Here is a 25,816-nt window from a genome sequence, read left to right on the forward strand (position 1 = left end):
AAAGCATTGCATGCGAAGACGGCCACACGGGCGACCTGGTCAGATGCTATTTGGCGGTTGGCACCGCTTCACTTGCCAGTGTGTTTCGACTCGTTTGTCTCCAGGCCGAGTGTGTGTGTGTGTGTAGTGCAGCAAATTGTAACAGAAACAGAAACCCAAAAACCCCAAGCAGCAGTGGCGTAAGGAACAAACAGACACCGAGGGATACAAAATAAAATAAAACACCAATCAACGTAACAACAGAATCCAAACTGACGCACGGGGAGATTTGGTAGAGTAATATAATACAAAAAAAGTACGAGTGACAGCGGGCACCGATTGAGGCAGAAACACACAAAATTTTTTTGTCGAATAGCCAATAGCAAAATACACATTATTGTATCAAATATATAACCGAAGCCGATAGCGATTAGAGCATCCCGTCGTACCTGGCCATTGCAATTCAACGAAAAACAAAATTCTTACATAGAAGACGTTAAGTCACAATCTCCGCAAGTCCATAACTGGTCTACAAAACAGAGAAACAAAATTTCAAGAAATTGGTGCCGCATTTTGTTCCGCGTTGCTCCCCCAAAAATTAAAAAAAAAAACCAACATCCCCCGCAGATCCCGTGGCAACCGCATCATCACCGCAAGAACCAACATCTCAGGACCCAGAGACACAAAATTAAAAATTTAAAAAAATAGTTTCATAAAATATTAGAAACAAAAATTGAACCCGAAACCGAAAACTCCAATTTCGTAGCGGCAGAGGCAGTTGCGGCATCCATGTGTGTGCGTGTGCGTGTGTAAGGTGTGGTGTGTATAGAAAATCGATTGGAAATTGAAATCGAACCAAGCGCGCCGCAGTTGCCGTCTCCGCCGCGTGTGTGCCGTTACGCGATTTCTTAGCAGCAGCAACAGCAGCAGCAGCGCCGCCGCAGCAGTTCAAGTCACCTCGCCGCAAAATTTTTGTTAAATTTGTTTTTTTCTGTGAGCCCTGAAGTGTGTGAAAGGGATATATATATATATATACAAATATATACAGAAAGGAGAAGAGCTAGGGAGGAATACTGCTCCCATCTCCTTAAAAAAGAATAAAATTTCAAATAAAAACCCTGTAAAAATAACACAAAAACATCGGACATGGATAAATCAGCGGCCAATTCGGCCACTACTGCCGATGGCCAAAACGAGGCAGCAACAGCAGCAGCAGCATCCTCGGCCGGCAGCGCAGCTGGGTGTGGCAGCAACAGCAACGCCGGCACCACCAACAGCAGCAACAATACTGGCGGCGGTAGCAACGCCTTGCAGCGCTTGGCAACAACAACAGTGGCAGCAAGTGCCGCAGCCGCAGCAGCCACTATCAACCTGAACATCAGCACCAGCACCGGCGGCAACTTTGGCGTCAGCGTCGAGCCGCACATCAGCATCGAGAGCCTGAAGAAGATTATTGCCAAAAAGCTGAAGGTGGCCAAGGATCGTATACGTTTGTTGCATCGCGAAAAGTGAGTACCTCTTACCCCTATTTGTATCTTGAAATATTGAAATATCCGAATCTGAGGGTTGCAAGCCACTTCCTATTTGCTGACATGTGTTGGCAACAGGAGAACTCATGTCGAAACTTAATTAGATGCATGCTTCAGATTTGCAAGCAATTAGAAAAGGTAAATGGCACATCTGGCCACTCTAAAATGAAACAGAAACGTGTTCCGACACGTGCTTTCGGTGAGATGATGCTTTGGAGTGGAATTTCGGGTTGCAAACTGAGAAGTAGTTCAACTTTGTGTTGCAACCTTTGCTTCCTTGGACCTCAGTGGTTGGCAATACATTCTCAAGATTATATGCCCAGTGAGGTAATTTCTATATGGAGCGCACTACTGATTGGGACATAAATGGAATGCAGATTGTCAGGTTGAAAGTTCAGTGTAGTGTGTGTGTGTCTGTTTTTTAAAGCTTTGTTTAGCTTAAATGCCTTTGATTATCGTTTATGTTATCGTCTCTTTCTAACCTCTTTGTTTGGGCTTTTTGCTTAGTTGCGTTGCTTTTGTTGCTCTCCTCTCATTATTATGGTTATTATTGATATAACCTCCAAAAAAGCAACAAAAAATTGGCATATTTAAAGGGTTAGCCTCAAAGTAGATTGGTTAGAAGAGGGCGGGGAGTGCCAATTGATCACAAGCACACTCACACACACACACACTTGCCACAATGATTTCATAATCAATTTGTTATTTTTACAAAACAACGCAAAAAAAAAGTAAAACGCAACAACAAAACAGAAAAGTGTGCGCATAACACAAAACCGGCAAAAAAAAGGTAAAAAAAATTAAAAACAAACAAAAACAGTGCAAATGCAAAGCGAGAAGTGCATGCAAGTGGGAGGGAGAGAGGCAGTGGAACAGAGAGACGTTTTCCAACTAGTTGCATGAAACTGTTAGGTCTTCAACTGCAACTGTTAATGCTTCTGTTAACTGCATGCTGAGGTAACAAACAGGTATTTCTTATTAATCAAAAAATGAAACACAAACATTTTAGATTAGAAAATAAAATATCCTTTTCTTGTTCCTAGAAAGAGTGCTTGGCATGTGTGCGTGTGTGTTGGCAGCATTACAGTGGCTTCCCAACAATGCGGGCTTCTCTTTGTCCTCTGTCCCTTTCTGGTTGCACCTCCATATGTTTTTTCTTCCTTTCCTGTACTGTACTGTATTTCTGCAAATAGATTTCTAATTGAGAGGAGTGCCCTACCCGGCCCTGCCCAGCCCTTACCCCTTTCTTTGTCTCTGGCTTTCTTCGGGAGAAGAGAAAAACTTGACTGATAAGAAGAATTCTACTTGCCTTGGGGCTCCTTTGCTCTCTCTTTCTCTGCCTGGGCTGTGTTGCATCTGTTTTATGCCACTTTACAGAATGCAACAAAAGCAACAAAATGGGCAATGGCGTCACGGTGTGGTTGCGAGTGTGTGTGTGTGTGTGTTTTAATTTTTTTTTTCCTCATCTTACAGTGCTGGTTTTTTGTTTCCACTTGAAGTTATTTTATTTATTTTTTTTCATCATCCTCTGCCGGCTTCGAACATGTGTCTGTGTGTGTGTGTGTGTGTGGCAGAGATTTTTGTACACGCTTCTCTTTGTTCTGCAATCAAATTGCCTTGCTTCTTCTTCATCTTGCTCCTCTTCTTCTTGTTGTGCTTCTTCTTCTGCCCCTTCTTCTTCTCAACAATGTTGGCAGGCTGCTGCTCTTATCGGACACTCGGAAAATGGCCTACCTCTCTCGTCTTCTTCTTTGTCTGAATGTCATATGTTGTTGGCTTATAACCCCGTTGGCAAAAACGAAGCAGGCCGAAGAAGGAGAACAAGGCCTAAAAGCAAACTGCAAAAAGAAATAAGAAGAAGCCATAGATGCCCACCCCTCCAATTACTGATAACAAGAAAAACCTACCACCCGGGCCTCGGAGAAAAAAAAGCCTTTCGGTGAAAGCTTATTTCACACCACCACCATCCGACCAAAAAAAAAACATAAAACTTGTGCTGTGCACCACCGCCCGCAGAAAAAGACTTAACCGAGCAAACCCCGTGAAGGAAGATGGGAAAAGGAAATGAAGGAAATGGAAGCCACCACCAGGAAAAACGAAGAAGTCCACCTAGAAAATAAGGGCCCAAAGACAAAATGTTGTTGCTGCACACATCACTGAACGAGTCGCATTTTGTAGCACATTTATAAAGTCACCACCACCAGCACCACCACTACCACCATCATAGCAATCACCATGCCACCAAAATGTGTGACGGAAAGGCGTCGTTGGATGCACCACCAAAAGCAGGCATCTGGAATCACTACATCACCGAATACTATGCCCTGTCTATATGGCGAAAAGTGACCGACCTCACTGGACCGACCTTTCGAATGAAAAATATGGAAATATGGTAGACGGGAAGACCCACAACCAGGGAGGGAGGAGAGCCCTTGAGAAGAACTCGATACATAATCAACCCTTCTTCAAAAACACGTGGTTTGGATGGATAACACACACGTTTTTAAACAAAAACCTGATTAGAACCCAAAGTATTAAAGCTCGAAAGGAAGGAAGTTTCAAGAAACTAGAACTGTAGAATACTACAATAAAACACTATATAAAACATGAATCCCTTTAAGAACTACAGAATCAGAGTATTAAGGCTTGAAAAGGAAAATGCTGCAAGAAACTATAGGAAGTTAGAACTCCTAAAGGAGGTTCCTTCTTAACCTATTACTTCTATGGTCTATTTTAATTTATAGCTAAAAGACATATGCATGATGTCTATCTTGTATGATACATAAGATATCTTTCAGTTTCTAAAATGAGTTCCAAAAAACCATCTCCCTTCGAGTCCAGAGAACGTTTTTAAACAACTTTTTGAAACAAAAACGGGTAATAGCATTTTAAATGGAAACAAAATAATGCCGTAACTAAAAGCCATGAAAAATTTTATGTTTCTTTGTTTATTCGAACATCAACCCTTTAAACGCAACACACGTGGTGGTTCAACCAACAAACCAAGAACAGTTTCCACACACACCTAACAAGAAACCGGATTTGAGAGCCCAAGCACTGGATCAGTAGGTAGGAGATGCAGTAGTAGTAGTACCCACTCTAGTACTACGTAATGTGGCAAGAACGAGTACTGGGAACTGAAAAGATTCACGCAGATAGCAGGAAAAAGTTTTTCCATCAACAACGAAAAAACAAGCACGAATAGTAGTGCGAATAGAGGAGAAATAATGTCGTATCAGAAATATTGAAAGCAGATTAGATGTCCCAGTGCCCAGGTCGCTATCAGGCAGCCAGGGGCTATATGCTCGTACCCGAATTGGCGGCGCAGTGGCGCACTCGGTATGACATAAGCCCCCAGGTCCGGCACCGATCCGACCACCTCACCCACCTACCTCCCTTCCAGTCCTGTATTACTACTCTATCTTAGGGTTCTTCAGATAGACGGAGGCGGAGGAGGCGGCTACGTAATAACGCAACGCACACGCTAGCAATATAGTCGCAGTCGTAATAAACCTCCCATGATTTCGCTTTGGCCCTGGCGCTTATTGTATTATCAACAGTTTTAATTTTAGTATGCGTTTTTTCTTCACCTACACTTATGTATGATGGTGATTTTAGAGCAGGAGCAGGAAGTACATAGGTGGGGCGTTCGCCAAGCCGACAGACAACGGCAGATGGGCACACTGTCGGTCAGCACGAGGGGTCTATATTCGGTCTATGCTTTATGTTTCGCTACATGTCGGGGTCTCTCGGTCCCCATGTCGACGTCATCGAGAGCCACAGCGCGTGTTGCTTAGTGCTTTCTCTACTCTTCAAAGGGGGTATTGTGGATTTGTTGATGCGTTTGATGGCCACTGGTTCTACAAAGTATAGGATCATATCTAATTCGAAGCACCTGAACCTCTTATATAAGCTTTTTTTTATCAGTTTGTCTATATTCTTTTGGTTTCTTAGCATATCTGTATATAACAGATCCGTAACTCACTGGTTTTTGGCCATAGAAGCCTGGAACTTGTTTGTGGTTATCCCTTCAGAGATGGGTGTGATTGTATAAAGTTATGATAGTACTACACAGACCTCTTAGATCTTTTAATATATAATTTACATTAAAAAATTTACTGTAGCGTAGCTCGCCTGTTTGTTTTAGTCTTGTAGTTGGCATGGTTGTTGAAATCGAGGCCATTTGAGTTGAGTTTCTGGGGTCACGAGTGGTGGATTTGTGCGCTGCCTTTTGGGGCTTGCCGCGCTACTCTCCTTTTCAGAATTAATGGTCTGCTTGCCGAAAAGGCACTCGATTTCACGGCAAAACAAAATGATCTGCTCTTATCTCCTCGGTTCGATCAAACTTCGCCGGCTATGGAGGTTTGGCTGTCGTGGGTTAAGGGTGAAAAGCAGGCACTTTTCTTTCCGGCGCTGGTTTCGATTTTGCTCGCTTTGTTGCCTACGCTGCGCAGTTGTTAGTTGTTGTTGTCTGTTTGTATTCCGTACACACATATCTATATACTTTTTATATTTTATTTGACGTTGTTGTTGATTAGCCGGGAGAGCAAGTGAGAGGAGTAGAGATCTTGTTTGAAATACGGACGAACAACGTGCTTTGTTCTGTTTTTTTTTTTTTAGTTTTTAGATACCTTTTGTTGTTTTTGGGTCTCTATTAGTCCGACTGTCTGTTTGTCTGACTGCCCCGGTCCCCGCTTGGTCATTGTTTGAAGATCAGGTTACACAAGACTCTCTTTCAGAGCACGCCCTCTCTCATGCTCTCTTCTCTCGCTCTCAGCCCTTTGGAGCTGCGACGTCGACTTCTTGCACAACCTGCGCGGGGCTTCTGGTTTGCTTCAAAGAAGGTTTATTTTTTGGAAGTTATTTCTTTCATTCTAAAACTAAATCGGATTCTCCTTGCATTATATATACTTCCGTTTCATGTGCATCTCGCCTTTTTCAGTATCTTTGTATGTGTTTTGGAAACTCGTTTAGTGACTGGGAAAGTAACACCACCACTGGTATGGCAACCGTGGGGCATCACCTGCCTTCTCTCAGTTTGCTTCTTCCTCTACCACTCCCCCGCTGGCCAATTTCCAAGCTCAGGCCAGGCCCTGCCCTGCCCTTTCTGCAAATGGCCCTTGGCTGCCATTTTGCCCCCCTCTGGTCTTGCCAACAACCCTGATTTTGTTTATGGCCTCAGGCCTTAGCCTTGGCTCTGTTCGGCGCTAGATGGCGCCACGCCTCAATGCTTCTTCTTCTTCTCTACTACTACCACATTTTCTTCCGCTGCTGCTGCTTCTGCCACTGCCACTGCTGGCGCATTCAATAAATTTTCCCATCACTGAGCACTGCAGCCTGCAGTCTGACGTTCTTCCACCCACTGAATTATTAGAATAAACTGAAAACTCTCGGCCTGCAACAAAGTTGCTCTGGGCATTAAAAATAGAAAGCATCTCTCCTCCACCACCTCAGTTGTGGGAATGGGAATGGGAACGGGAATGGGTGGTTTAGACCCCCAGAAGCACTGCAAGAATAGAGGGTTTCCTCTTGCAGAAGCAGATCTATAACGGTATTTGGGGTAAGGAACACCCGCCAAGGAAATCCCAAAATGATATCATACTCTCGGCCAACTGAAAGCTTTCCTCACAAAATATGTATAGATACCTGCACTAATATAGATTTCTCATCTACCTGTATGTATTTCCTTTAGTGTATCTGATGGGTTGGGCGATGAATGGGTGGATGGGTGGGTGTTGGAGTGAGTGGGTGGGTTGGGTGGTTGTTTTTCTGTTTTGGGTGGTTGGCCGCCTTCTTTTAAGTTTATTTAAGGTGCTCTGTGTGTATCTGTGTATCTGTATCTAATGCCTACGCCTAGTGAGTGTGTGTGTATCTGTAAGATACAAAAATAGTGGCCAAATCTGAACTAACGGCACGTTTGCATGTTTGCTGTTAGTCTCTCTGTGTATCTTGTATCTGGCAGATACTTGCCGCTAGCCGCCTTAATTGTGCCAAATTGCATGCAACAACGAGGAAGGAACAGCCGCCACTGAGAAGATCTCTTCTGCCGCCTATTTATGGCCCAGACCAATGACTTCTTCTTTCTGACCCACCTCCTCCTGGCATTGCTCCTCTTTCTTCGCTTTTTTTCGGTGGTTGGTTGGCTGGTTGGCTGGCTGGATGGTTGGGGATGTGTCATTGCACCACCATCAACCACCAAAGTGTCGAGTAACGAACGCATCAAAAAGCCATTGTTTATGCGCATAAAAAAATGCAAATCGGTATTGCCGTATTGCCGTATCGCCGTGCCGCGGCGATTAACAAAGATGCCTCTTCTCCTCACCAATCCTGCATTCGCCTTCGAATATTTTGTATCTTCTGGATGCGCAGAGTCAGTCGGTTGAACAACAATTTTTACAGCCGTTAACAGCAATCTTCAAAGTGAAAAAATAGACAAAGCGAAGAAAACAAAGGCAGGGCTTCTACAAAAATGTGCAATATTCCCACTCTTTCTTTCAAAAACCAGGTTACTAATCATCTATGGACATTCTGACTAAAAACCTTAATCATTCTAACGCGCACTCGAACCCCAATCTGACTCACTATGAATTATTTGAATTAATAAATGAGTACTTCAAGTAGCTCTAAAAATTCTAAAAATATTCATAGACGACGGAAATCCATTAATTGATATAATCTGACCTTTTTTTTGCATTCATTCCCAATTCTATGATTGATTTCCTTTCCCTTTGTGACTCGAATCTGTGATTATGGTTTTCATTCACATGGGTTTTTCCTCATCATCACCTTCCTCATAATCATCACTGTGGGCATCATGCTAAACATCAGCATCATCATCGGCTTTGGCATTCATACTTTTCGTACAATGCCATTCTAATTTTCAGTTCAGACACTGAACAAAAATGTGTTGGAGTTTATTATGGAAAAGATAAGATAATATAAGAAAGATGTTAGATAATTAAAGAAATAAAATAATTTTTTTTAAGGGGTCATCTCTTATTCTTTTAAATATATTTTCGTTTTTTAAATGCCCTGTTGTTTTCTCTCAGTTTATCTAACAATTTTCCTCAATAACTGCAGTTTCTACGTCGTCGTCTTTACTTTCAATGCAAAAAAAAAAAAAAAAAAATAAAACAAGGAAAAAAACAACACTTACGGCATCAATAACGTCATCAGAGAGAAGCCCCACATCACCACCTCCCGGCCCACTCCCCTCCCCCACCTCAGCAGGCCCAACAGCTCCATCAACAGATTGCTTTGCCTCGCTGCTTTCTGCTGCAGCGCTGCCTTGTAGCTCGACCGGCCGGCAATTGTTGTTTGCACTGCATTGGCTCTCTCTCGCTCTCGCTCTCTGTGGGTCTTTTGGCTTCTCCCCACCTCCCAAGCCCTCCCCCAATGTGTGCCCCACTGTCGTCTAACTCTCACGCTGGCTTGCTTTCTCTCTCTCGTTGTGCTTTGGCTTTGCTCTTTGTTGCGTGTGTGTTGCATACGTGTGTACGATTTGGTTGTGCCTGTGTGTGCGCGCGCAGCCCCCATAGATGATGAATTAAAAAAAATAAGAGCTGCTGCTGCTGCTCTGTTATTGCAGTTGTTGTTGCTATCTTTGCTTTTGCTGCCTTTTTCAAAACCAATCTATTCTAGAGAGGGGAGGTAGGAGGCGCTACAGTGGTACTAAATAATAATTTCAGTAATGAAATAAATTATTTTTACCTTGGCTATTACCTTTTTTTGTTCTCTGCTAATTATATTTCTATAATATTCCTATTTGCCCTTTTCGCGCAAAAATGTCTTCCGGTGACTGCTGCTGCCTCTGTCGCTGCTGCTGCTGACGCTCACTGTCTCAGCTCTAGCCTTGCAGTCGACGCCGGCAGCGGAAACCTTCTGAATCAATAGTTCGAAATTAGAAGCATTTGCTGATTTTTTTTTGTTTTTTTTTTTCTCGTAGGTGGACTTTTTTTTTTTTGCCGCTTGTCGCTTGCGGGGGCGTTTCGTTATTTTTCCTATTTTTAGTCGCTTGCTGTGATTTCTCATTGTTGTTTGTTGCTGCCAGACCGCCTAGCCCCCACCTCCCACCTGCCTCCCTTCCCTTCCCTTTACTTTATCACCAGCACACCCGACACACCACACCACACCGCACCACCCACCCCCCGCTCGCTGATTTCTTTGTTTAATTTGTCTTTGTTGTGTGGGGATGCTGTATCTGTGTACTTTCCAGCAGTGGCACGCCCCTCCACGCCCCCGCATGCCGGCATGCAAATGCGATGTGTTGACTCTATAAAGCTGCGATTCAGCTGTTGCCATCGATTTTCCAGATTCTCCTTCCAAGCACCCTCCTCACCCACCTCCCACGTCTTTCTCTTTTTCCTTCCCCTTTAACACTTTGATTCTCTTTCCTTTCTACGGCTGCCTCTGCCTGGCTCAACCCTTTCTTTCTTTCCTTTTCCATTTTTTTTAAATTTTTTCCTTAAAACAAAAGCTTTAACAAAATCATCGAAAGGGGCGTTTAGGGGGTGGAGCCGTGGTCTGGCTGGCTAAACTGCAGCTGACAGCCCGGATGAATCTCACCTCCCACGGTGGCCGTAGCTCAGATACATAGATACAAATATACTTCAGCTACAAAGATCCAAAGATACTCAGATACTGCGTTTTTGTCAAATATCAAAAAATACTTTCCAGAAGAAAAGAGGATGAAAAAATAAAAAAATATTATTTTAAACCCTTAGGGGTCGAACCCCAACGCCCATTAGTTACCTAAACTATTTATAATCGTATGCAAAAACGACAAAAAATGAATGAATTAGATTAGATACAGTTATAAGCAAGGCAACTAGCCCGCATTTGGTTGGCCCACACCACCATATGGTCAATGCCAAGAGTTGCCTTTTAAAAGAGGCGTTCTAATCCCACCACCACCTACCACTCTCACATCCACATCCACTGCCACCCACATACCACCACAACGCCATACCACACCGCTTCAGCCTCTGGCCCTGTGGTGGTGCAGCTTTTTCGGCCGGAAATTAATGAAAGTCATCAGCAGCCAAAGCAGCGAATGGTGGTTGCAACCCCAAGTTGCCATGTGGGTGGTTTTGTTCCAAAGGACGATGGTGATGAGGATGATGTGGAGGACACGAGGCCGAAGGAAAAGCTTCTCTCAAGTGAAAGCTGGGCTGAAAATTGTGTTTTCTGTTTTTCCGTTTTGGCCAGCCTGCCTATTTTCCAAAGTGGTGGCTGCTTCTGTTTCAGCTTCTCCTGTGGTTGCTGGTGTTGATGATGGTGCACCAGGCTGTGGCGGCTTTTTTCCCCTCCCGTCCTCTCGTGGCTGCGTGGGAGTTCCCCATCTGGTATTTGGTAATCAAAGTTGGGATTAGTTGACTTTAAAGTAGCCTTTAGGGGTAGCAACCGACCGTCGCGGAAAAAGCCCCCTTCCTGCTAGGCTGGAAAAAGGGATATACGGCTCTGAAGGTTTTTTGTTTGGGTATTTGTTAGGCATCAGGTATCTACACCATCAACGGCAGACTTTAAGGGCGAGGAAAATGGGCTTTTGAAGGCATTTCGATTACTTTTTAATAAAATCTATGAGATCCACAAGAAATCCATCTCTAGGCTTGAAAATAAGTATCTACTAGAGACTCTTGTGCAATTCTATCAATTAACACGTTCCTATCTGTATCTGGCAGCTGTATCTGCACCTCTGTTGACGTATTTTGAGCAAATATGATAAATACTTCCTCATATCTTTGGCAAATAATTCGACGGAACCGAAACCGAAACCGAAAAATATTATTCTACGGCTGGCTCTGATTCTCGTTTAACGCGTTTCTCGAGACACACACTCCGATAACACAAGCCACGCCAACGAAAACAAAAATAAATAAAATAAAAAACTAAATGTATTCAGAGACAGAATCTATCTATCTACGGATACACTGAGTTATCTTGTCGGTATATGCTTTTATTTCAAAACTAGATTAGAGAAGGAATTAATATCTATTCAAGCTAGTTGACATTTCCGTGTAAGGTGAGGATCGAAATTGAAATAAAAATGGAGACAAGTGACCGACCGACCGCTCGACAACAATAACAAAGAAAAGGTTATGCAATCATTAACTGGCTGAGAGAGTTGGCTGACATTATGGGTTACGCTCGACTTGGCCAGAACGGGGTGAGAAAATTGAAAAAGAGCCTCGCAGGCGGGGGCGGCAGATATATGATAGTTTAGGGGATGATATGATATCATATGTTGGTGTAGAGTTTCGAGTTCTAGTCATGACATTGGCTCTTGGCTCTTGGGGTCGACTCTGCTTAGTTTAAAGAGCGTCACTAATTACAACTTTTCATGGAAATATTCTATATATTATCTATCTAAGTATCTTCTTATTTATTTCCAAAGGTAACTAATAAAAAAGTAGTACCTTTTTCTTACTTTATTGAAGAATTTTGATGAGAGATCAATTTTTTTTCATTTTATTTCTTTTTTCATTTGACCCTTGGCCACTCTTTAGTTTTTTGTTCTCTTCTTTATCATTTCTTCTAGGAATTTTCTCATTTCTTTTTTTAGGCCGTTTATTCTGTTATGTTTTCTTTAATCCTGGACAGGGAGTGTTGCCCTTGAGTCCTTAAAGGGGGAGTCTGGCTGTACGCCAGAGCGCAACCCCGCCCTGGCCCCTTCTCCGGCCTTCTTTTAGCCCCAAACTTTTTGGCCAGACATTTAGTCGGCATTTTTATTGTATTTACTTTTATTTTTTTTCGCAGATACACACACAGACATAGACTTTTTCTGGGGGTTTTTGGCTGATTTTTTAGGGCCTTTTTTTGGGGCAGTTCTGACCATCTCCTGGTCGTTATCCTTTGGACAATCTCTTGCCCATTTTCAATTCTCAATTGAAGCCGCAGCCAGTCGCTCTTTCTCTTTCGCTCTATCGCGTTTTTAGGCTGCTCCTCTAACCCTCATGTGTAAAAAGAATAAAAGAGCCGAGGAGAGAGCGAGCAGGATGACTGGATACTGGATACACTGGATGGCATGTCCTTAGGTGTCCTGTGTGCGTTTGCTGGCTGGCTTTCTCGCTCTCTTTCCAGTATTGAATCCCAGAAGCCTCCTTCCTTACCATTTCCTTTTCCTTTCTAGGCAGTAAAATATGATAATTTACGCAGCATGCCCAATACATACACACACACATATACTAGCATAAAAACAACTACAGAATCGTATGTGCAAGGTGGTGGAATTTTATGACAACAAAGGGCAATTCACTTGGTTCCCCGGTTTGAAATTACATAGCGGGCTCGAAAATGCTATGCCGAATGCCCCCACTGAGGAAAGAAACCAGAGGCTTATGCTCTGGAATACAAGAGCATATAAAAGGGGGATTGTTGTTGAGGGCATGGAGGGAAGGGGCCATGAGGAGATCGTAAGAGAGAGACCCAAAGAGAGAGAGAGGTCAAGAGAGCGTGCCGGAAGCGTATAACCTCTGATCCCGCGGCACCTCTGAAATCCAAAGCCAGAATCCAAGACTGGTGGTGGTGTTTTCTTTCAAAAAAAAAGTAACTATAAAACAAGGGGGTTAAAATATGAAGTTCTTACAGCGTATAAGCTTTATAGCTGATATCTTCAAAGGTTTTTCTTCTTTTTCCTATAAATAGTGATATAACCTCAAATAAACCTTAAATACTAGGCCTGTTTGTTCAAGTTCTTCCAACGTTGCTTATCTTTCCTTAAAGTATCTAGTATCCAATAGATACAGTTTTAAAGAGATACCCAGATACATGCTTAAAAAATGTCCGACTTTTAACTCTTTAGGGCTTTCTTCTATTTCCCTTTTTTATACATATTTTTTTTTTGTTGGTTTTTCATTCCACCTTCGTCGTTAAATTCTGCTTTGGCTTCTCCTTCAGCCTCACCTTTGCCGCCACCCCACGCCCCCTTTATCCGTCTGCCTGTCTGGCCTGTCGTGCCCCCCTTTCCGCCCACAAGGCGGCTACGGCTACGGCGGCCTTCGCTATTGTTGTTTTTGTTGTTGCTGTTGCTTTGTCGTCGCGTCACATTGCGTCGTCTATTGCGTAAAGGCAGCGCCGCCGGCAGAGGCAGTTGCAGAGGCAGCGGAAACCTCCACAGACACAAAAGCTTAAGCAAAAATTATACACCTACAGCCACACCTCAACAGTTACAAAAAAGAATTACGAGAATACTAAAAACTTTAATATTAAATATTAAATTATAAAAATATATAAAACTAAAGCACTTTAATGAGCTACTCCTCTCTCCCTTGTTGATTTTATGCTCTCTCTCTATACGCTTCCTCTCTCCAGACTCTCTTTCTCTCTTCTCTCTTTCCGCTGTGGTGAGTTTCGCTCATTTTGGCACCTGCAACCTGCAATTGATAACTGCAACGTGTTGCTGCTTGCCTGCCCAAGAGTGAGAGCGAGACGGAGAGGTACCGAGCGAAAGAGAGAGCAAGTAACAAAGAAAACGCACTATGTTATGCTGCATTGCGTAACATAAGATGTAAGGCGTATAATAAATAGCGTACATATCTTCATAAAACTACTTCAACATTTCTTTCAGTATAAAAATATAGCGCTTTGCTTTTTCCCAAAGCATACTACATGTGCCTTGCTTTTGTTTCGTAAAAACTTATATTTTTTCGGTAAAATATTATACTTTTCTCATTTTTAATCAAGTATGCTTTACTTCGCGTGTGCTTTTCTTTTTTCCTAAATCACATGTGCTTTGCTTTATTTTGTTAACATCTCAACTTTTCTAATTTTTCTATCAAGTAGGCTTTGCTCTTGTTCAAATAAGTTAAATTTTTATACAAAGGCATAAGAAATGGTTAGTTTAACCCTTAAAAGTGAAGTGGTATTTAAATATATATATTTTATGCAATTCGTGAGCTTAAACTTTAAAGTTTGAATTGGTTTTCGTGAGTTTAACATGATTTTTCGGTGGTGTTTTTTGTTTTCCTTTTTCGTCGCTTTGTCGTTTCAAAGGGGCTTCCCCTCCACGAGTTCGCCGGTGCGTGTTTGTCTGTGTAACCGAATGTTGCGTGCAACCGGAGCGTTGCTGTTGCCACGCCCCTTTCGTTGACCCAAATTCGAATACGCTTTCCGTGCCAGCCCAGTCAACCCAGCCAGCCAGCTAACCAAAATCTTATCAATTCATCATCATGCATGCAGTCATTAAACGCGCTCGTTTGCCTCGTTTGCTTTTGCGTTGCTTTTTGCTTTTGGTTTGCATTTTGCTTTTTCGGTTTTCGTTTCGTTTCCAAGCAGTTTTTGTTGCTGTCAGTGTTGCCATTGTTGCTGTGTTCATGTTGCCGGGGTTACCGCATCGCATTGTCTGTCAATTCGCCGTAAAGGCAGCTTTGTCTTTGCTACCTTTCGCCGCAACTTGGCAGATTTTTCAAAAAAAAAAAAGTGATATTGAAGAGAGGGAACTACAAAGCAGTCGAACCCACACCAGGCTATCCATGGAGGAGTCTGTGGTTCAAATTTAAGGCCTACCTGTCCTCAGAGTAGTTCCCCATCCGTATCATTTACCTTCATCCCACCCCCTTGTTCGATTTATGTTTTGGATCAACGTTTTATACGCTTCTCTGTTATGGCTTTGCGTTTTCGTTGCTAGCCAAAACAAATGCATCGACTATCTATATATATTTATATATAGAGACGACATTGATTATACCTCAACTAGTATATGTATTACATATATACACACACTCGTGTAATTATGTATATACTCTGTATTGTAGGGCTTGCGTCAGCTGTTGTGGCAACTGTACTTTGTGGTGAAGGGGAAGCCCAAAATCGGGCCAATAGATTAACGACAAAACATAAGCTTAGGTTGCCGCAGATACAAGATAACGTTTATAACTAAACTACCGAACTAATCTTAATTAATTAGCCTTTCCTGTATGGCATATTCTATATTAAAGTTTTCAGTTTCTTTTCAATAAACAATGGATGAAATTACATCCAAACAAAAGCTTGGCAAAAGTTGCGTCACTCGAGAAACGCAGACGCAATTGTTTATAGAACTATACGTTGTATATGTATGGATCCCTCACCTATCCATTGTTGACAATTTAGCATGCAAATAATGAAAAACGATTCTTGTGGCGGTTAATTTTCATTCGAGTCTCAATTGCGCCTGGCTGCTGGCTGTTTCGGTTTCCCATATTTTTCTTTATTATCCAAGTAAATGGAATTAAACAAATAAGCGGCAGCTGTTTGTTTGTTCGTCTGTCTGTCGGTCGGTCTGTTCCTACTGTGTTGTTCTCACTTAACACACCTGCGAAATGCAATGACCAAAAAATAAAATAAAATTCAGCAGCAAGTGAAAAGTAAAGTGTCAACAGCGTTTAACTTTTGACTTTTGTTACATTGCACGACGAAAACAACAAAAAAGAAACAATTACAGGAAAAAAAAAAGTTAAAACCAAGAAAAAATAAAAATAAGAATAAAATAAATACAAAACAGAACAAAAAAATGGAATCGAAATCATCAACTGAACCAAAAAAGCCGAAAAAACCTGTAAAGTGCTTGAACTTTTAATTTTTACCTGTGTGCTTGTAAATTCTTATTTAAGCGGGGTTTTTGTTTTGTTGCTAAGTTTTTGAAGTTGATATTTGTGGGTTTAACAGATTTACTTTGTTCAGAAAAGATAGGCAAGAAAAAAAGCACAAACGCTGGTCCAGGTTCGACTTCGTTTGAGGTTTTTTTTGTTTATTTTTCTTTATAAAATAATATCTTTATATTAAATATAAACCCCAACACTTTTTAACCCAGTTAACTTACAAAATCACTTTTTATTATTCTGATTTAATCTCTCCTTATAAGCATCTCACCATATCTTTGCTTTTTTTATCTTTTCTCAATGACTAACGATATTAGTCTTTTTACTCGGACCAGTTTATAATACCAAATAAACGTGGCCTGGCATATATCAAGGGATATAATGCAGTATATATGTGTAGTCATGGATAATTGAAATCGACTTTTTGTTAAAGTGGCAAAAAACGCATCGATTTTTATGTGCTTTTGCCGCATTTTTATTTTTGTTTGCTTTCGTTTCATTATTGTTGTTGTTGTACCTTGGGCTGACTTTTGTATAATGTCTCAAATGTCGCACAAAAAATATCATTACGCATGCAAGAGTGCTGACAGCAGCAAATCAACGCCTCAACAAAAAAAAAAACGATCGCCAATTCCCAGCAATATTGCAATATCGATAAATATATACCATATGTACCTTACCTTGCGACCAAAATCGCTTGCAAAACGCTTCTCGTTTGAGAGACTAAACAAAAGCAAAGAAACCAATTGTCAAATTAATTGTATTATCCATTAAAAAGCCGATATAATCCACCTCAGCGTCTTTATTAGTGTCTCTATTTTTCTCTCAGTGTGTTTGTTTTGTGACTATACTGTTAAGTGGTCATCGAAAGAGGCTAAAATACAACGAATGGCGCACGCCTTTTCGTTTATTGTTGAATTGACTCTTAATTCTATCTTTTATTATTTTTTTGTCTACTTCTTTGTATTTTTGGATAGCTGTCTCTGTCCAGCTATTTCGGCAAGCTTGACGGCATTCGTCAGCTGTTTATAGAATCTTTCAACTTTAAACTAATGATTTTTTTTTGCTTTCAATCTATTTTCAGGGAACTACAGGATGGCACACTTAAAAATCACAATCTAATGGATGGATCCAAGATATTTTTGATACCAAATGTGGAAACTGGTCTATTGGTAAGTGAAGGCTTTATATTAATTCTTAAACAATGAGAGATTGTTTAAGTCTTCATAGCTAATAGTCTTAGTTATTCCAATATAGTTATGTAGTTAAATATAGCTTCATACTTCAGTGAAAAATTCTCAACTGCTTATAGAAACCGTTTAGTATTCAAGAGTATAGGTTTCGTTATATCATAATTCTTTTAAAGTTCTATCTCTTAGTCGCCAAATCTTGAATTTGAAAGTGTGTATAATGAATTTCAGAACGATTAGATATCACTCTGTTGTGACTGTGACTAATTCGACTAAATTCCGTTTCACATTCGAATCGGAATTCTGGCTGATTATTGTTCATCGCTGGCCTGGCCAGTTGTTGTCATTTGTCGTTGCCAAAGTTGTTTGACATTAATTAATTTTAATTTATTTACATATTTATTTTATTACACACACATATTTTTTAAGTCCCGACTGGTTTTAGCCTAATTTGATTTTCGAGGGGGTGTAACTTAAAATGCAGGCTCTCTGGAATCTCCGTGCCTCTCAGTCGACTTGTGGAGCATATAATTTATTCCAAAGTAACAAATAAAAAAATACAAACCTTTTTGGAGTTGACGATCGCTTGATGGGCATGACAATACATATACCCTCCTTCTTTCACAAAAAAAAAAAAACAGTTTTAGCCTCTCCCTCTCTCTTTTAGCCTTTTTCGCTCCTTGACTTGGCCTTTTGAAGGTTTTTTGTCGGCGTATTGTGTTGGGTGTGCGCGATTTTTTAATGAGAAAGTTTTTGGCTGATTTTGAATTTAAAGAGCAGCGCCATCTAAAGGTCAAGTTTGCATTTGTATGCGCAGCTGCGCCGGTTGGCCCTGATTGTGGATTTTTGGCTAGATGTGTGGTGGGTTAGGAGTGAGTGGTAGTTCGAGTATGGTGAGTTGCTAGCTATAGTTCGTACTAAAAGAAATGGTACATTTTTCGCCATATTTAAGATTGGTGTACAAAAGAAAAAAGTTTATTTCATCTTATATTTTTGTGTCGTTCACTCTTTTTGCGCTTCTTTGCACTTTTCCTCTTGCTCCACTTCTTGTACATACATTTATGTATGTATGTGTGTGTGTAGTTGCTACACACAACCGTTTGATTTACCGTTTACCGTTTGAATTATGAGCCGACGGGGCAAGCGGGCAACCTGGCAACAACTCCACTTCCAGTCTTCCAACAACTCTGCCAGTGGGCTCTGGAAGTGGGTATTACCAATCTCTTTCAATGCGCGTGACTCTGCAATGTTGCAACATGATGCAGCACCAGTTAACAGCAACAAGTTGCCGGCTTCGTTTGCTTGTCTGATTGCCATTTGCAACATTATTATCAATGGGTTTTGGCCATTCAGCGAGTGGCACGCACTCTGGATCGCCAATAAATCCAGTAATTGGGTAACCTCAATGTTGTGGAGTAATTTCAAGAAATGAAAATCGTTTTGGATGAAATAAGGAAACCTATTGCCACTTGTGCCAATCAAGGATTTTCTTTGTTTCTAAGTATCTCAGACTCATCTTTGCAGTGTTGCTAATATTTTTCCACTTTTTCACTATGATAACTTCTAGTTCCAATATGTATTTTTTACCAAGGGAGTACCACAGGAAGCTCTAAAATTGATTTATTTTATAGCTTTCCACTGCTATGAAAATGTATTTCTAATATGAGAATTTTTATTATGGATGATATCCTCTACACACCTTTGTTACTTTTTTTGGCAGACATTTGTTGGCCATATTTATTGCAATTCATATTGCATTCAAAACACACACATGTGTTTGAATAACACATACATATATAACATTTCATGCAATTTTCGTGATCTGAACAAAGAAATATTTTGGCATGCACGAAAAATCCATAAAAATCCAAAAAAAAAAGATGAGCAGACGAGCTAAAACTTGTACATATAATACATTGCATACATTGCTGTATTCGTTTTACAAAAACCATTAAAAAATACTTATATAGAACAGAATTTATACATTTTTTAATAAGGCTTTAAAGTCATTAATCAATTTAATGCCGAATATAAACAAATTATCAACTAGAATAAATAATAATTCTCAAAAGAATACAATTTCAGAGTCTTGATGGAAAAAAGCGAAAAAAGTCAATAAGAAATGCTGATTAAAATTTATTTACAAAACGAAATTGCAACGAAAAAAAATTGTTTAAATAGCCAATTAACAATTTGCGTCTTCTTTTTACTTTTTTTTTGTTTTGTTTTATAGCTTGTTTTTATTTTGTTCATTTTATTTGTACTTTGTCGCACAAATTTACAAAATAAATTGGCTAAGAATGCAGAAAGGTACGAAGACATCCCTATAATCTTACTTTAAATATTTTCATACTGTGTTATTTTTGGCAATTTCTGTTTGAAAAGAATTGTATGCTTTTTTATGTATCTTTCAAAGGTGCGCAAAGGTTTTCTTATTGTTTTTTTGTTTGTTCTGAGTCACGATGCTTTAATTTTGTATTTATTTTTTATATTGTCCTTTTTTGCCACCTCATGCCATTGCCTCCTAATTAGCAACAGCAGAGTAGCCAAAAAGGTAGCAGAAAAATGAGCTGAAACATTGCAATTCAGTGGCGACTGCTTGTCAACCTGGACAGGTGTGTGTTGTATCCTCCTTCTCCGAGATACCCCCTGTATATACATTTTTTTTTTTTGGTTAAATGTATGTTAACAAGTGACAGGTTGATTTGATGGAGACATCTCTGGATTTATTGACACTGTTGACTGTTCGAGTGAGTAAACTGACGAAGGCGAAGGTGACTTTGATCTTCCGAACTTGTGGATCACAAAAAGTTCAACCTTTTCACCTCCTCTCTTAAACCCATTTGCAGTCAGCTTCAATTGCCTAAGCAAGAGCGAAAAAAGTAAAAGTATTCGCCAATTAATTTGCATTTCGTCTCTGCTCTGTATAGCCTAAAAATATATATTCATTTGTCTGTCACGACATTTGCATATTGCTCCAATTTTATCTTGACACATACCCCTACCTTCCATCCTATGCCTCTGGCCCACATTTTATCGCAGACAGGCCGACGAAAAAATTGTATAAAGAGACTTATTTTTCAGCTGCTATTATTAACAGTAATAATATTTTGTAAAGTTTATTATCGCAATGTTTTTTGGAGAAGCATTCTGGCATTCTGCGATGTATATACTTAAAAATAAGTGTGTATACTTTTATGAAGTCCAGCCGGATGGAAAGATGAGTGGTTGTTTCCCCACTTTCGATTTTTATTTTCAATCTTTAAATTACTTCTCTTCCTTTGACTTTTTCAAATAAAAAAGCATAAAGCATAAAAGAACTCCCAATACGTCAAGTGAAATGCATTATTCTCTGACTTCTGTCAGCCGAAAAGCTCTTTTCTTTTTTGACCAAAATTTTCTTTGCAATTCCCCCGCTGACTTGATTTTCAGTTTTCATCTTCATTTGGCCTTCCCAGTGGGGCACCTTTTTGTGGTTTTGTCATTATTTTCGATTTCATTGCGACTTTTTGGCGAAGAAATCAACAATAACCACATGCCAGCTGCAGGAACTACACAGCGAGAACTAGTTGAGATAAATGCTTAAGAAAGAATTAATTTAGAAAGACCATTTATTTAACAAATTAATATAGAATAGATTATGCTGTTTATAATCCTTCCTATCATCTTAAACAGTCTGCAGCTTTGTCTCTTAGTGTATGTCACTGTCGGCAATGACAATCAAGTGGGTGGGCGTTGTCAGCCACCGCACCACCATGCCCCATGACCGCCTGTGACAGAGGAGAATGAAAACCAAAAGAACTGGGAGGCGACACTGACGGGAGACGTCCTCCTCCAACCTGCAAGTCTCCTCTACCCACTTGCTTACTGGCTCTTGCCCATTTCGATTCGAATTCGTTTTTATTATTTATGTGGTTTAAATGATGCGCTGGCGTTTGCCTGTCAAATTAATTACTTTTCCTTTTTGTATTTTTGGCATTTCTGCAACAGGATTGAGAAGAAGAGGTTTATTAAGAGTGTGTGGGTGTTGTGTCCCCGAGTTTGTGGTGGTGCATAGATTTATGGAAATGATTTTAATTGCAAGTCCAGAAGACAAAAGCTGAAAGCGGCAGACAAAGGGCCAGGCCAGCTGATAACACGAGAGGATCGAGAGGAGGATGATGACAGTGATGCTTGATGGTAAAAATAATAATGATGATGATGGTGATGACGCTGGACGCTAATGATAGTCCATAGTCCCAGTCTCAGCAGTCTCCAACGCAGACAAAGCAACAAAGATGCTCATAAAAAACCAAAATATCGGAGACCCAGTACCCAATGATGACAACAATGTTGTCTTTTTTTTGGGTGTGACCAGTCCAATTTATGTGTCCTTTGTATGTTTTGCCAAAAAGAAGCAAAGAGAGAAGAAGGAAAAAAGGCACAAGATGCGAAAGAACAAGCCAAGGGGACAGGTTATTAACCAGTTCTATTTGTCTTTGTCTGGCGAACTTTGCCTTCTTCTTCTGCCACTCCTCCCTACCTCTCTCTTTTTTTCCATCTAGAGCCATCTCTATCTGGTGCTTTCTTCAATGGAAATCAGGCAACTTATCTTGGCTCTGCTTGGAATGTAAAGTGCTATCGGGAATGGCTTCACTTCCACTGGGATGCCCCATTGTTGGATGTATCTCTTCATTATGGGCCATATCTCATGAGGCATAGTATCTATCAGATAATTTCGAGGATGCCGTCATCGCCGGAAATATTTTTAGTTACTTATCGAAGAAATTCTTCTTTTGGTTCTTTTGATATAAATACTATACAGTTGCTATGAAGTCATAGTGACTGATAGTCTATTTATTAATTAACAAGGTTTTTATGTTTTATTTGGCGAGTCCCCTTATTTATTATCTGGATTGAAATCATAATTAATTACCGGTGTCATCAGTAGTATCTCAATCAAAGCAACATCTTCATCTCTGCAACACGAGCCACCACTACTTGCATCATCATCATTGTCATCAGCATCAGCATCGTTACCGTCATCTTCATTATCATAATCTCTACTTCTCGAGATCGTTCAGTGTCAACGAGTTCTTTCTGTGCATTCTGGTTCATAAACTCTTAACGGAGTGTGGAGAACACCGAGATGGAAACAAAAAACAACGGAAATACAAGAGCTTGAGATTTCCGCAAATCCGGTTTATCTTCTTCTTTCTTCATCCGGATAACAGAACTGTTAAGCGGGGACTGTTAACTGGCTGTAGCGGATGTGCCAGACACGTTTCTCGTTGTTCATCTCTCTTGTCTCGCTTCTCGTCTCGCCTCACGCCTCTCGCTTCTTTATCGATGACTGTACTTGCTTGTTTTGATTCTTAAGCTGATCTCGTCTTGAATTTCATTGATAAAATTCCAATGTCTGTGTGATTTACCTTTCTGTAGTAAGTTATTTATCCAGCATGCGGCATCACATAACTATTTATATTCATTATTTCTGTGAAATCGGCTCTCCGGCTATTTCACAATTGCATTCGCACAGACTGAGCAGCTTTTGTTTGCCATTTACTAGCTAGCTAGCTGACTGGCTGTCTTGCTATTATTAGTTTCGATTTAATTACCGTTGGGCATGAGTAATTATTGGTTGTTTTATTAGATTTCTTTCTAATCGAAAGCTTAAGAAGCCTTTTTATACCCCGGCGCTTCAGTCGTCGATAACTTTCAATTACAATGCACAATTCAAACGTGAAACTATTCGAATTCTTTTGTTTTTTGTTTTTTTTTTATTGTAGTTGATGAAAAATTCCCATAATTAAATAGATAAGAAATCCCGAACCCAGCCCAGCGACGACATGACAAAGAAATATATGTAGATATGAGACTCTTAATTATATTTTGAAGAGATTCTTTCATAGAAATATATATGAAGGTTTCTTGGAACTATTAGCGTGTGTGTTATGTGACTGTCGTTTGCTTTTCAATTTGTGGTCTTTTTAAGCCAAACTAAATACCCCTTTTTTTGTGAAGTGTGGACTGAGAGCGACCGGTACCGTGTTGTCCAGATAATGGACGCAAACAAGGCGTCATTGCTGGCGCCGGTCTTTGTCTTTGTCCCGCTGCTCTGGCACTATAAAATAAAAAAAAAATCATCAACTAATATAAGTGGGTGGTTGGATGGTTGGGTTGTTGGGTGCTTGGGTGGGTGTGGTGGTTGGTTTCTCTTATCAAAAAGCAAAGCAGCGCGCAGTTTGGCCAATTTAATTTGTTACACATCGTCAAGTGTTTTCTTGGAGAGGCCCAGAGAGGAGCTAGTGGTCGGAGGCAGAGGCAGAGGCAGGTGGCTCAAGGGGTTGAGGCGCCGCCGACGCCACACTCACACATCCACAGCCGCACTTCCACAACTTCCATTGAAAATGCTACGCAATAAAAATAATTTCATGGTCAGCAAACAAACACATACAAACACGCACGCAAAGATAGCCAGTGCAAAACTAACGCAAAAAAAAAAACAACAAAAAATATAAAAAGCAAATGCTTTGTCCCAAAAATGTACAAATATTTTTTCTTTGTGTTACGTGTACTTTGATTTTTTTCAAGTGCGGCATTATTGTTCCCTCAGCGTTTGAATAATGAGGAGGCGGTGCAGAAAATTATATTTTGTAGACTAGGGATTTTTCCTGTAAATGGTTTTGTACCTAAAAATATTTAATCCAGATAATAGTGAGGATTAATAATGTTTATAAATTATAAGTAAAGTCATAATGAGAAATATTGAATCAATCAAGTTTTCCAAAGTACGCCAGGTATCTTATGCCATCCTATACCTTTATTGTTTCCTCTCCCTGGCAGATACATATTAGGTAACTCACTAATAATTTCGTATGCAAGTGCAACAAGTAGCTTTCATTTTCCCTCAACCAAAAATCTAGGGCTTCGATTATGATGTATTAGTTACTTTTGTATTGCCTTTTCCCTCGTTTTTTTGTGTCGAGTTGACGAAAAAACCGGTTGACCAAAAAACGTTTTCCCTGCCAAGTTGCAAAGTGAAAAAAATAAAAAAAAAGAAATAATAAAACGTCAAGTCAATTTGCACAAAGTTAATAAATTACAGCATTGACTGGCTTTGTTGCGGTTGTGCTTTTGGAGACCGAGTCTTGAGGTTTCAAATTTGAAAATTTCGATTTCGCCGCTGCTGTCTCTCCGACTCAGAGACTCTGACTGTGGGGCTTTGGCTTGGCGGTGACGTAAGTTGACCTTGGTACACTTAACAGGCAACACACACCGAAAAGTAACATCTCATAGCCAAGTAACCTTCGTCACCAAATAGGCTCGACTCATTTCTTTTTTGGCTCCGGCCGGCTGGTTGCTAGGCCGGGTTTTTATTTATTTATTTATTTAGGAGGTAGGCGGTGTGAGCAGAGGGAAACCCTTCCCTCGACAAGGTTGCATAAGGTTCCATGCTGCGTCAAATGGCAAAGAGAAAGTAGGCAGGCAGGCGGTCATCATCGTCATCATCACTATAATCATCGTCATAATATCTTCATCGTATCTTGCCTCGTTTTTAGTTGCGGAGAGCTTTTTTGTCTTCATTTGAATATTATTGGGTCACTGTGTCAGAGCGCAGAGTAAATGAAAATTAAGGCATGACCCTCCCGGGTGTCGCGCCCCTGCCTTGCAGCATTCGACAGTGGAGGAGGAGCTTATAGTAACGAGGTCCATCGAGATCTATATCTTATATACGGAATATGAAAAATAATGCGATTCTTAAGACCAATTTAATTTGTTTTTAATTTTGAATTGTATAATCTTAATCCTATTTACTTACCCGCTGCTGTTTTGCTCCATATGCAATGGAAATGATTAATTAACCCAGACCCAGACCTTTAAAAACAAAAATCAAGCTTCGAACAGTTTACTTTCCTTTGTTACTTCGCTCTCGCTTTTTTTTGTTTTTGTTTTTTAACTTTACTTGAGTAGTTTAAAGCTTAAGTTAAGTTTTCTTTTAAAACTAAGTGTAAAACTCTTTGATTTACTTTTTTGTGACGCAATTGAGACTGAGTTGGCTCTATTTGCAAATATTTTATCGCAACACAATGAAGGGGGTTTGTATGGGGGATTGTATTGAATTGAATCACGTTCAACAATAGACCCCTGGCGGGCCCAGCAAATAAATGAATATTCTAAAAAAGAAAAAGTGCATGAATAGTTGGTCTAGGTCTAGGAGAGATATTTTGAAATATGAGATTTCATTTGAAAGGAATGTGGAGGTGGAGAGGCTCCTATAAACCAGAATATAATAAAACATTCAGCAAAAATATTAAATATTAAACTTTTTTAATGCAAAGGCTAGTATTCGAACATTGTACTGTTAAATAACAGTGAGTTTACACCAGAAAAAAGTCTACTGTTAGTTATCAGCACGCACTGCTTGCGAAGCTAACCAAGCAGTAATTTCAAAGCAGTTCAGAGAAAACTAGGTTAGGATCATCCCAGTCTCAGTGCTTATCTTCAATTATTTCTTAATTTTCCAAAGAAATCGTAACTTTTAACTAATTTTCTTTTATTT

General features: G+C 40.2%; 1 protein-coding gene across 1 annotated transcript in view; it reads left to right on the forward strand.

The window, feature by feature from the left end:
• Window positions 1-16: 16 nt before the first annotated feature.
• stx (ubiquitin-like domain-containing protein stuxnet) overlaps window positions 17-25,816 on the forward strand; it is a 30,380-nt gene continuing 4,580 nt past the window's right edge. The window contains exons 1-2 of the mRNA XM_043210166.2: window positions 17-1,487; window positions 17,169-17,256. Of these exons, the coding sequence (XP_043066101.1) occupies window positions 1,126-1,487; window positions 17,169-17,256 (450 nt within the window). The 5' untranslated portion in view covers window positions 17-1,125. The remainder of the gene's footprint in view (window positions 1,488-17,168; window positions 17,257-25,816) is intronic.

This window comes from Drosophila bipectinata, chromosome XL (genome assembly GCF_030179905.1).
Source record: "Drosophila bipectinata strain 14024-0381.07 chromosome XL, DbipHiC1v2, whole genome shotgun sequence".
Lineage (NCBI taxonomy): Eukaryota > Metazoa > Arthropoda > Insecta > Diptera > Drosophilidae > Drosophila > Drosophila bipectinata.